This window comes from Terrapene carolina, unplaced genomic scaffold, assembly GCF_002925995.2.
Source record: "Terrapene carolina triunguis isolate 2854851 unplaced genomic scaffold, T_m_triunguis-2.0 Scaffold132, whole genome shotgun sequence".
NCBI classification, from domain to species: Eukaryota; Metazoa; Chordata; order Testudines; family Emydidae; genus Terrapene; species Terrapene triunguis.
The window spans coordinates 1986285-1999219 of record NW_020664483.1 but is presented as its reverse complement, the minus strand read 5'-3'; the positions used below and the strand labels follow the sequence as shown (position 1 = coordinate 1999219).

Genomic DNA, 12935 nt, shown 5'->3' with positions numbered 1-12935 from the left:
TAAACCTGTGCTTTCATGCTTTACAAGTCATAATGCTTTCAGAATATGCATTTTGCAGTTATCTCATTGCAGTTCAGCACAAGATTTTTTTCTGTCTTCTTTCACACTTCAACAGCTTCAGCCATAGCTCATGAATCTGTTCGGAATCAAGTCCCAACAATGCTGCCTTCAATATCTGGAGCAATTCCTCAGCAAACCTCTTCAGGCCAAGATTTGTCACTTTCTGGCAAACAGAGACTATATCCTGTCACTGCTCTTCACCGATTTTCATTAATTTGGGCCATTCTGAAACAAGCTTCTAGGCAATCTGCAAATGCAGATTCCACTTTTCTTCTTGAGGCATCACAAATACATGGCCTTGTCTCTGCAAAGTGGTTCTTGTGCAAGAACTCATCACACAGGCCCTGCTCCAGCAATTGAATCCACGTGGCTAACCCCCTGAGCCCTACAAAAGTCAATGGGGCTCCACACTGGTACAGGGATCCAGACTCACGCATCACATCGCAGGATCAGACTGGCCTTCAATACCATGGTCCCTGCCACTCTCTCCTTCCAAGTCTTCTAGCAGGAATTGCAGAGTATGTGCAGAACAGCCAGACTTTACTCACCAAGGTCATCTTTTTCTTGCAAGGCTCCCCTTCTCCTCTTCGCCTCGTTAGCTGCATTGTCTATCACAAAATCGATCGCCTGGCACTTAGTATTCTCTCTCATATTTTGATTGTATCACTAGCAATTGTGGTCAGATGTTTGGAAGAACGGGAGTAACTGGAGATGTCTAGTTTGTCACACACAAACAAGTCCCTCCCTCAGTAGTTGCTGTCCCATATACAATAGGTTTGCTATAAACGTCACACCTCCCATCTGTACTCAAGACACATGCGCTCTCCAGACAGGTTGTGAAAACACACGGTTTTATCCTCTTGAAACACTTTATTCGGGAAATGGCCCCCAGTTGCAAACTCTGAAGGAAGAGTACGGTCTAGTCAAAGCCTTCTGGTTTTCTTGACTTGTGGATATACGAGGGATCAGAAGGTGGTGCTGCTGCTTGCAAAAATACCACAGGCCATTTGCTTATCAATTTTGTGTTTCAGATACAAAAGACTTCAAAAAAGGCCTAGGACTTGACTTTTTTTAAGTGTGCATTTTTTAAAGTGTGAAAAAATTCCAGGTACAATCTGAAATGCTACAAACAATTAGGAAATTCTAATTGACGACAAAAGTACAAAATATCCACTTTAGCCATTTAAAACGATCAAATGAGAAGACAGTAAAGAACTAGAAAATGGTAAATAAAAATCTGATTTAAATTTTAAAATATTTGATTCATTTTGTAAACTTTAGGATTTCTATACATTTTGTTGTTCAGGTGAAAGGATGTGTCTTTCCCCTTGTGTAGACATGCCTAGCACACTGGGGATAAGTGCCAGAGTCCAGACAATAAATAAGGCCACATTTTAGTCACGAGTGTTTTTAGTAAAAGTCATGGACAGGTTGTGGGCAGTAAACAAAAATTCACAGCCCGTGACCTGTCCATGACTTGTATTATATACCCCTGACTAAATCTTGGGGGAGGGGTGGCCCGGGGGTGCTGCTGGTGCTCTAGGGGAAGCAGCCTGGGACATCCATTGGTGCTGGGGGGGAGGGGGCCAGGACCCCCACAGGTGCTGGGTGGGAGGGTTGGGGGGGGAGTTTGGTGGGCTCCCTACCCTAACCCGGCTCCGCGTGGCTCCCCAGAAGCGGCAATATGGGTCCCTCCCTCAGCTTCTAGGTGGAGGCGTGGCCAGATGGCTCCGTGCGCTGCCTCCGCCCCGAGCACCAGCTCCGCAGCTCCCATTGGCTGGGAACCGTGGCCAATGGGAGCTGCGGGGCAGTGCCTGTGGGCAAAGGCAGCAAGCGGCCTCTGCCTAGGAGCTAAGGGAGGGTCATGTCGTCGCTTCCGGGGAGCCCCCCTAGGTAAGCGCAGACCAGAGCCCTCACCCCCTCCTGTGCCCCAACTCCCAGCCCTGAGCTCCCCCACCCAAACTCCTACTGCTGCTGGGGGACGGGGGTGGCCCGAGACTGCCCCAGCAGCGGCCGGTGCGGCTGGCCCAGGAGCCAGCCACACTGGCCGTTGCAGAAGTCATGGAGGTCCCGAAAGTCATGGAATCCGTGACTTCCGTGACAAACTCGCAGCCTTAACAATAAAAATACAAAGCACCCCAGAGGAAATGTACAGCATGTGAAGTACGCTTTGTTTATAAGGAGCTTTATTTTGGGGAACTGTATTAGGTTCGCACCCTACAGGGGAATGATCCTAGTCTATTGGATAGGTGTTCATCTCTATACATTGAGAACAACCAAGTGGACGAGGTACATGTGGAATTCACTGACACAGCGCTAAGCACTTAAGCTGTATTGCTTCTAGTAGAGGTTAGAAGCCGCCTCCAAGTCCCCAGGCCTGGTAGAGTGTCTCCAGCCCCTTCGCAATGCCAGATGGTGCCAGCAAACTCTTTTCCAGCTCCTCTGATGGCACTGAGGAAGATGTTCATACCTGAGCCAAATCTGGGGTCAATGAAGTCAAAACTGAAGATGCATGGTGGGGAGACGGCGTGCACCCAACACCCACTGCCAAAGTACATTCAAGGGGAAGAGCCTGGAGGGAGGTTCTTACTGATAAAGGCCCCAGGGATTGAACAGGGATGTAAGCTACAATCCCAGACAAATGCCCCAGGGTATGGTGGTCTATGATGGACACTCCTCCCATCTGACTTCTTTATTTACTGGTCAGCTACAATTCAACAAGGAACTCCAGGAGTAGAGATCTGTAAAGCCAATCTCATAGCAGGGAAATAAGGTTTTAATGTAGCAAATACAAGGCAGGGGCATCATCCGCTGGAAAAGGCAGGGTAGAGTTTTATTTTAGAGACAAATAATTAACAAAACTTGGCAGTGGGAACTCAGATTAGTCCAATGACCTCTACGAAATGGTGACTTCTCTTCACTTGTGACAGGAGCTTTTTGCAGATGTTACTAAATTCTGATATTTACACTTCAGACTAAACAAGGAGAACCTTTCTCCTCCAAAGTGTGTACACAGGACGGAAACCCAGAGAAACATGGCCAGGGCCCCTGGAGAACCCAGGGGTCCCACAGCTCTCTGCCAGTGCTCGGCAATAGGTCCTGGTTGTAAGGGCTTACCGGAAAAGGTGGGACAGGAAGCAAAGTGAAGTGAAGCATAACTAAACAAACAAGTAAATAAAGCAACTTAAACTAAATAATCGGAACTTCCGATTTCGATCCGTGCGACAGGCAGGCTGCCCCGGTGACCTGGGGTGAGGGGCACTGGCCCCATCAGAGACAAACTCTCTGTCCCGTGAGATTTAGTGATGCCCCTTTTAAGGGGCAGTGTTTTGTTCAACCCGTGATGACAGCAGCATCTTTTACCCTCATATGGAGCTGGGAGGGAACGAATACGGAAAACCAGACTCAAGAGGCAACAATACCCAGGATGAAAAGCCCTGCCCCTGACACCAGACCCCCAAGAGTGACACCCAGGTTCCTGAGACTGGAACCCCCAGAGTGCCCAAGCGCCCCTGAGGCCAAAACCCCAAGAGCTTTGGGCTTCTGCATCAGATTAGGTGGCTCTCACAATCCTGCTGAAAAACAGAAACATAACATGAAGGGAAAACAAAAACAGACTTAAATTCTGAACTCCGTCGAGAACGAAAGCACAAAACAAAATGAAACCCAGAAGCATGGTGATGGCTCACTCACAACTCATGGCAGAGATGGTTACGAGCAGCGGATGGGAAGCCAACGCATCAAACACAGCCTCAAAAGAAGAGCCCAAAAGAACTGTAAAACAGAGAGAAACCCAAAGAAAACCATGATAAAAAAACACAAAATGGAGAAAAATTAAATAGAAATGAATTAAAAATCATAGCAATATTGCATCCTTCCCAATGCACGCATCTCCTCCTCAGCTGCCGCTGTCAGCCCCCACGCCCACTCCCCAGCACTGGCTGTGCGGGGGCTCACTGACACGGCCAGCCCTTTGGGACAAGGACCCATAATTTGTGAACTGCCTGTCAAGCACCAGGAGCTCTCCACCGGAGGGATTGGGGTCTCTCCCGAGACCAGCTTCTCCTCACTCGCCATTTCTAACACAAGGCATAAAACTCAGAGCAGCAGTGGCTGGTGCCCAAAGCGCTGTAGTGGGGGCTTCAGTCCTGCCCTCCCTGAGACAAGTGTTTCTGATTCTCCCCCTCAAATGAAATAAAATAAAATGAAATAAATTGACCAAATCAACCTTTTGGGGCTCCTCCCCCTCCCACTGACAAATCAACTCTGCCTTCCTCACCCGATCCAACCCCCAGCTCTGCTCCCCTGCTGCTGAAAACTCCTCCACGCTGCCAGCTGCTGCCTTGTCGCTCCTCACCAGGTCACTTCCAGCCCCCACCATCTCGCTGGGCCACGGGCCCTATCTCCACCTCCTTGTGACCGCCGGCTGGCTAGTGCCATACACTTGCGGCCTCGAGGCTCTGCATGGGGGTTGGGACGGGCGTATGCTGAAGGTCAGAGTGTGGCCGTAGAAGGAATTATTAAGGATTCACCATAACGAGGACAAACACGACAGCTCGTTTGCACTGTCCATTATATGGTACATAGACTGTGAATCATTGTGTTGTCTGTTTTCAAAGCGTGAGATACGGGCTTACATTATAAATCAGCACTAATAAACAATTCAATAAGCTCTGTGACAAATTTGACGCAGGGAGGTATTGCTGCATAAAAATCAACTGGAAGTGACTGTCCTGAATCTACTCAGGTTGTTGTGATGTGTTGTGTGGTGCAATAGCGTCCAGGACCCCACTGCGCTAGGCCCTGTACAAACACAGAACAAACAGACAGCTCCTGCCCCAGTGTAGCTTACCCTCCAAGTTCTCCAGCATGATTCACAAGTCTACCATTTAAACTCATGGTGACATGGAAGCTGTGATGTATCTGACAGCAGCAGGGTACAAACCAAACACACCTTGCTATGAACATAACCTTTGTGAGAATACAGTGTTTATTGACATCGGTTTGGGCTTACTGCTGTAGCTGTGTGTGCAGAATTTCACTCCCCCACACTGCTTGACTCGTGTGCTTTAACTTGTCCCCTCGGAGGTAGAGTTTTACAATTGCCATGTGTCCAGTTATTCACCATTGTTACAGATCAGACAATAATAATCTCTTCCTCTCCTCCACGTCATCTCTAGTACCAACCCACTCCCCCACAACATCCTACCCTTTTATAGTATGAATACAAACTTTTTTTTAAAAAGTCCTGAAACTACCAAACCCCGTGCCCATCACTCCCTGCATTGTGCCTGGATTTTGTGTCCATTACATTATTCACGTAGCTAAAGTTGTGTAACTTAGATTGACACCCCCCTCTCCCCCCCCAGCAGTGTAGACCAGGCCTAACTCTTTTACAGCTGATATGTCTCATGTGAAAGGTGGGCAGCACAGACCCACTGGGCTTGGATTTAAATATTTCAGGTCTGAGGGAGGATACAATATATTCTATGCACAGTCTTTCCCTATGGTTCTTTCTTTCCAAGTGAAAGAAAATCTGCTCCGGTTGTAGGAAATACCATTTCTTCTTTACCCAGGTGCATTTCTAGTCTGCTTTTCACTGCAGTAACAAAAGGCTCTTTTGAAGAGTTTGCACCGAAGTGCAAGCATAGATGTAGACTGAAAATTAATGTCAGAAAATTAAAATCTTCTTAGTTACCTTGCCCTGCAACATGGACCACGTTCCTCTAAAGAGGCTATGTACCGTTCTGCCTAAGATGCTTTCCTTCTGCATAGACAGACCGTCACTCGCACTTGCATATAGTATCTTCAGCGAGGCACTGGAAACTACTGCAGTGCAGTCTGAAGCACAAGGCGACAGATCTAATCAATGGACTGCAGCTGACTAAGCAAAAGAGCAAAATAGCCCACTGCCAGTTCAGACAAACAGGCGAGCTACAGCCCAGAAAAAAGACCACCTTTCCCTTGGTGGCCAATAAATGACTGCAACTGAGCGGGTGAAGTAACAGCTCGTTTGGAACATGTTCAATGAATATTTTTGAAAATGCAAAGAATGCACAGCTTGTTGCGATTATATTAAAAAGGACGTAGGCACCAGGCACAAATGAACACAATTACTGCCCGTACCGAGCCGGGTTCCTATAGAGAGCGCACGGAGTGCAAATTCAGCCTTGAAAACCTGCAGTTCAGCATGCTGAATAACTGCAAAGCTTCTCTCCCCGAGGTTACTTACAAATCCTGTTAGGTAACAGTCATGACAGCATGCTATGTTACACCACCCCCGCTTAGCTGGCATTAGCCTCTCCTGGAGGTCTGCCTCTTTTTAGAGGATTTTATCTAGGATGTCACTGTTTACTCCAGGCTGAACTGTGACGCTGAAGAGCTGAGGGCAGAAGGAATCTTTCTCACACTGAAATTAACAAATAAATCCGCCTGGCCATCTTAGGACAACAGGTCTGCAAATCGAAATCAGGACTTGGCTGCCTGGGAGGGCAGGGGTGCATCCTGGAGAAAAGCACCTGAAAGGACAGGAGCGCTTTGGCTTCAAAAGCAGCTACAGGACAAGAGCGTTATATGAAGCCCGGCTTCCTGAGGAGGTGGAGCTCTTGGCGGACACGCTGATGTGGCAACTCACAGCAGAACTGAAGGAGTCATCAAGGGCTAGTGCATTATTATCCACAAACCGAAAACACTCTGAGGGCCCTGACACGAAAGACACAAATGCCTAATAAGGAGGCTAGGCTGGCTCCTTTACACAAGTGAGTCTGTTCTGTCTCCATTCTGCTATGCCTCTTGTCTGTATGATTCAGTTCATGCTATAATGTTCACTGCTTGCTCTGGGCTCTCCGGCCAACATAATGCTGTCCAGGCTGGCGCTTGGGTTGGTGTAACTTGCGTCGCTCAGGGGGGTGGCTTACTCCCCCCCCCCCCCGAGTGGACATAAGTTATACCGACATAAGTTGTAGTGTGCACAAGCCCTGAGTTGTCAGTCTCTCACTTTGAGGTAGTGTAATCCCTCCACTGTTTCACTGGTCCCTGGCCAGAATTCTGCACACACCCAGGCCTCAAACCATGCCTGGAACTTCTTCCTTCATAAAACTAGAGTTGTGGCTGTCCACACAGATTGCCCCACACTGAACATGCTGTATTCTTCTGTCCATCGTTTGTTTCCCATTCGCTCAACAATAGTCTCTGTGACATTGCACTCCATATGTTTTACGGAAATATGCTTATGAGTGTGAATATGATGAAACTGAAATATGCTTTATGCAAAAGGTCTCTTGTAAGGTATCATAACAAAGGTTATAACCTACTGAATATATTCTTCCTACTTGTATGCATGTATCATTCTTGTATCTGAAGCTAGAAATATGAAGTATAACTCTGAGGTCCTATTGTAATTATGCAAAGTGTGGGCCACTAATGATAGTTTAGAATCTTGATGGCTCCCAGTGACTAGGACAATTGGTTGTAAATGGTTTATTACCTGTGTAGGTAATTTCAGCACGTCAGATGACAGTCCCCAGGGGATCCCTGTGACGGAACCTGTCACAGTCTCTTTTTTCTTAATAACATAAAGGCCAATTCGCCACGTAGTTTTTGCTGTGGGGTCTCTCTCTTTACCTCTCAGTCACCTCACTTTAAAACAACCTTTCCAGCTTTTTGAGATATTAAATTGAGTCCTGTACTCCTGGCCCGCACCTTTGGAAGCTGAGCTACTATCAGTCTTGCCAGCTCTAAGAGCAAAAGGCCCTTCAGGTACGTCTTTAGTGTGTAGGCATTTTGCAGAAAACAGCTACCCGTGCTGATGCTGTTTAAGGGGCATGCGACAGGACGGCAGGTTCTAGGACTCAGCAGGAAAATGCAGGGCTATTCTGCTGACTCACCCTGGCAGCCACATCGTCACAGCAGCTGGGTCTCACTAGCTCCAACTCTGCTGGCTGAAAGGTGGAGAGTCTCCAAAGCTGGAGAGGGGTTGGATGTCTTGAAGACTGAGGAAACAGGCAGCTCCGGGGGAAACTGAGCTAAGGTTCGGTTTTGTTCAGGATAAAGGGGAACCCAGGAGGTTTGCAGTCTAACCAGTGTGAGCATTCTGAGACTTTTCACAGAAAGAAAGAATAGTGTAGTAAACTTCCATTTAAGTCCCTTTCCACAGCCCACCATGATGCTGTGGGGGGCCGTATAATGAACATAATATACTAAACACTATATAAATCTTGGTCTCCAATTCCTTTCATGTCATTCCCCAGCACCAGACCCTCTGATATTTCCTCCTGCATCCTGTTTGGCACAGACTAGTTTCAAGCACTGGATTATGAAATTTACACTGAGGAACTGGCTTTGACACCGAGTTATTGCACTAATGGCCTGAGATGGGACAGTTGTCAAGGCACATGCAGAAAAGGCCGTCTCTGATTCACGTAGGAGGAGTGTCAGTCTACAGGGGTTACGCAAACCCTGGTTTTTGTTTTCATTCCATCTCCTCTATGTTTTTAGCCATTCAATCCTGGGTTTGTTGTGTTTCCTGCTGTCTGGGTAACTTCCTGCAGGCACCCCCAAAAAGACAGGAACCCCATAACCTCTAAAGAGAAGGGCTGAAGGGTGTAGCCTTCCTGGAAACTACACCACCAACTCACCCTCAGTCAAGAAGCTTGGACAGAGGGAGATTAGGGAAAAATCAGTCGAATTCAATGGGATTATAATAGAATAATGCAAGCTCTTATCAGTTTGTCTGAGTGTGTTAGGTTGCCTGTGGTTATTAATGGGGTCTCAGTGAAGGCAGGCAGGCCCCAGAATGGACATGCCTTAAAGTCATGTCCCAGCTCAGAGCATCTCGCTGGCACAGCCTCTCCGCGGTGGCACTGCGGCGTCGGGGGGACTGGGCCCCGTCGTCCGCGGCACTGAAGGCCCCCCCGCCGCCGAAGACCCGGAGCGGACCCCCTGCCGCCGAAGTGCCGCCGAAGACCCAGAGCGGACCGCCACCGGGTGAGTAAAAAAAATTAAAAAGGCGCCTAAGGCTCGGGGCCTTCTTAGGCGCGGGGCCCTCTTAGGCGTGGGGCCCGATTCCGGGGAATTGGCCTAAAGCCGGCCCTGGGCCCCAGAATGGACATGCCTTAAAGTCATGTTCCAGCTCAGAGCATCTCGCTGGCACAGCCTCTCCGCCGAGCCAGTGTGGTGTTGCTGCTATTGGGTTCACAAGACAATTTCCTTCCTGGTGGCCGACTTGGGCAGTTAGAGAGTGGGGGGCCAGGGCTGTTTGGGTGAGTTGGTGTGACGGGAGGTGTGCGTGGTGAGGGTGGGACCAAAGCAGAATGACTGACTTGAGAAGAAGACGGCCAAAGCTTTCGTAGGGGGACGGAGCACACAGACAGATGTCAGTCTCATTAAATGGTTGGCCGGAAAAGACCATGTGGGGCGAGGTGACATTTCTCCACCTCCTGGGGCCCTTGAAGTGCTGTGATCTGAGGGGGCAGGGGTCAGAAAAATGGAGAGCTTCTATCTGAAAATAGTGGCTGTCAGTGAAACGAAACTGGAGCTGTCAGACCGGATCAGACCTGAGCTCCATGAAGTCACTCTTCTGTATCGGAGAGTGGCCACCCTCAGCAATGTTCCATCAACCCAGTCTCCCCCACAATAACAAGTCAATCAGCCAACCAGCCTAAACCCCCTGTCCAAGCACAGCCTGGACCCCAAAAAGGGAGAAGGGCCAGAGTCTCCATGGAGGCCCCTGGGGATTTCGCTGTTGCTATTGGTTTTACATGGAAGATGACCAGATGCTATGGAGATGGGCGGCAGTGTGATATCCTAAACCAAACTGGAAGGTGCAAGAAGCCCCACAGGCACAGCTGGATAATCTTGTCCCAGGAAGGTCTCATCCTGGTCTCTAATGGTTAGAAATTGGTTTAAGCCCTGAAGCCGGATGACTGATCTCCTTTCCAGAAATACTGGTAACATTCGCTGTGCTAACTCTGCATAGTCTTGTTACCAGGGGAATGTCCAGTCCTGCTCGAATATCGGTACAGCCACCATGGTGCAGAGACCCACGATAAACCTACGCCAGCTCTTAGACTGGAGCAAGCCCAGCATGTTCCTACCAAGGGTGACTCCCGGGCAATTTGACGTGGCTCAGCCATAACTGTGCCCTTACGCGAAACAGGATTTGATTCTGCGCTGCTTTGGTTTGATTTCCTAAGACGCTTTATTGAGGACACCAGCACTGGCACAGGCTATAACAATGAATCCCGTGAGGGAAGGCTCTGTGTAGATTTCTACACTTGGTCATGCCCCTGTCTGCCCCCCCACACACACACCTAATAGAACCTCCTGGATGCAGAGTCCATAGGGGCTGCTGAAGCCCCCCTCCAGGCAGGACATGGTTGGAGCCGGGGGGGTGTATCAGAGAAGGGAGGAGCATCCCGACAACTGCCCCAGTTCTGCCTTCTCCGCGGTAGTGACCGGCGGGATCCAGCTGCTGCCCATAGTCTGCTTAGCCAGACGGGCCCTAAGCAGCGGGGAAGCCACTCACTGAACCAGAGCTTGGGGTGTCAGGCTTTCAGGCCCTGAGCCCAGCAGGCTCCAGCCCACCTTCAGGGTAGAAGCGCTTTGGGCCAAAGCCTGGGACTTTCCGGGTGAGTTAGGCTGGGGTTCTGTGGAGAGGCAGCGTGGCTTCCAGAGAGCGTACGGATATAAGAGGCTCTGGAGCCAAAGGGTACTACACTGGGCGGCCAGCCAAACAGATTATTGGCCCTCGCCAAGGCCTGGTCCTGGGAGTGGTGAGCAACCTATTCGATGGCAAAGCCAGGAGCGCTCAGCCTGCAGCTTAGCGGGATCCAGGTGAGACGCACATCTCTGGAGCTTGCGCTGCACTTCTGCCTGAGCCCAAACGATACATTACTGAGCAAGAGGGCTGGATGCGACACACACACACACACACACACACACACACACACAGAGGAGAGCAAGTTACTTCCCCTTCCCCGCACCCTGAGCAACCACCCTCAGCCCCCTGCTCAGCAATCGGAAAGGGGGCACAGGGACAAAGCCAGGCAGGGGAAGGAACAAGGCTCCTGGCACTGGTGACAGCCCAGCGTCTTGGTGAACATCACGCCCAGTGTATTGGAAGAGCAGTGTCCTCTTCAGACTCCTGCTGCATTGCGATCAAACAACTCTAAAGAACACGCCCAGCTCTCTTCCCCAGACTAGGCCGGGACAAAGACATGAATGGGATTGTTCTACTGTGGGGGGAGGGAGGCCACCAGCTTGGACAGCTCTGGCCTCTTGCCTGCTTGGCCCGAGCGCATCGTGAAAAACTGTTAGCATGGAAAAAACCCACATTTCTCAGACAATAGCCAGATTCCTCCATTCCCAGCTCAAACACAACCCCTCCCCACCCCCACCCAGCCCGAGAAGCAGTCCCAATACATGTCATAACAAAACAAAACAACAAAACCCCTTTCCTTGCCTGAGTGGAAGCAGAGTTGGAAAAGGTGTCACTTACTGGCCGGACTTCGCCGTTGGTGTTGGTGTACTGCCGGGCCAGACCAAAGTCTAACATGTAGCATTTCCTGTAGGTTGAAGGCAGGCGACCCATGGAAAAGTTGGACTGGCCAAAAGGAAAAGAATAAAGTAATCAGTTTGGATAGTAGCAGCCATTCTCACGCCAAACTCAGAACTCTCCCGACCACCCCACCGAGCGATGCCTCAGGCAGGAACAGAGTGCATGTCCAGGCAGCACCATGAGTTCCTAGTTTATTTGATAACGTGTTTGGTTCCCCCAGGCAGAGAAAGTCAGAGGCTCAAAGTGTGTCCCAAGGAGTAGAGAAGCAACCCAGCAGTGAAGGGGGTTCCAGGCTCCCCCACCTAGAATTCAGTTTGAAGACAGGTGGCTACGGATAATCCAGATAATAACCATAAAACCAGAGTGTGTGTTAACTCAGCAAAACTTCAGCGGCTATGGGAACTATTTATACTCCACATCCAGAGCTCTGTAGTGAACAAGGAGCATCCCCACTCAGGCTGGGCTTACTATGGGCAGAAAGTGCTTGCTGTTCATCTTCATGTTATAGTTACTAGAGCCCGCTCTCCTGCACATAACTCTGCCATGCTGGGTTTGATTCTCAGCTGGAGTAAACAGGCACAGAAAGTCAATGGCGGGACACTGTCCTACACCAGCTGAGAATTCGGCCCTGTCCCAGCTCCCAGCTGAGATGGAGCCGCTAAGGAGAAAGCGGCCAGGAGCAGAGAGGGCCTGGCAGGAAGTCCTTGGGTCAAGGTGGGGGGAGGGCTACAGGAAGCAGCGTGGCTCCTACAAGAGGCCCTGGAGCAGGCTCTGACTCTCGGGCAAGTGGTCTGTAGAGTAGAAACCTGTAGGGAACAGACAGCCCCTGCAGAAGGCCCCAGGTTAGGGGAAGGGAGGGTGGATATGGAAGGTGTGTTCCCTGCTGAAGCCCCGAGAAGAGGGCTGACCCTGACCCTGGGTGGGACGTCACTCCTCCCTGGGCAGAAGAGCCAGACTATTGCCTTTTCGCCTTCTGCCTTCGCTCGGCACGGAGAACTCCCCAGAAGCCAACACAGGGTTCCCTGCACCTCTAGTCTGTTTGCCAGGACATGCAGATACCCCTGCTTGTGAAATAATGGCTCCGGAAAGGGAGTTTTCTTTAGCAAAGACAAATGCGTGGACGTGACCTTTATCAAAGTGTTGGGGCACACCAGGGCCGGCTCCAGGCACCAGCTTAACAAGCAGGTGCTTGGGGCGGCCAAGGGAGAGGGGCGGCACCTGCGGCAATTCAGGGGCAGCAGGTCCCTCACTCCCTCTAGGAGCGAAGGACCTGCCGCTGAACTGCCGCCGCCAATCGCGGCTTTTTTTTTTTTTTTTT

The 12935-nt window shown here is 50.1% G+C and overlaps 1 protein-coding gene across 1 annotated transcript in view; it reads right to left on the bottom strand.

Annotated features, from left to right (window-relative positions):
- Window positions 1–12935, bottom strand: part of TTBK1 (tau tubulin kinase 1) — a 105704-nt gene that overhangs the window by 52238 nt on the left and 40531 nt on the right. The window contains exon 5 of the mRNA XM_026653206.1: window positions 11558–11662. Within this exon, the coding sequence (XP_026508991.1) occupies window positions 11558–11662 (105 nt within the window). The remainder of the gene's footprint in view (window positions 1–11557; window positions 11663–12935) is intronic.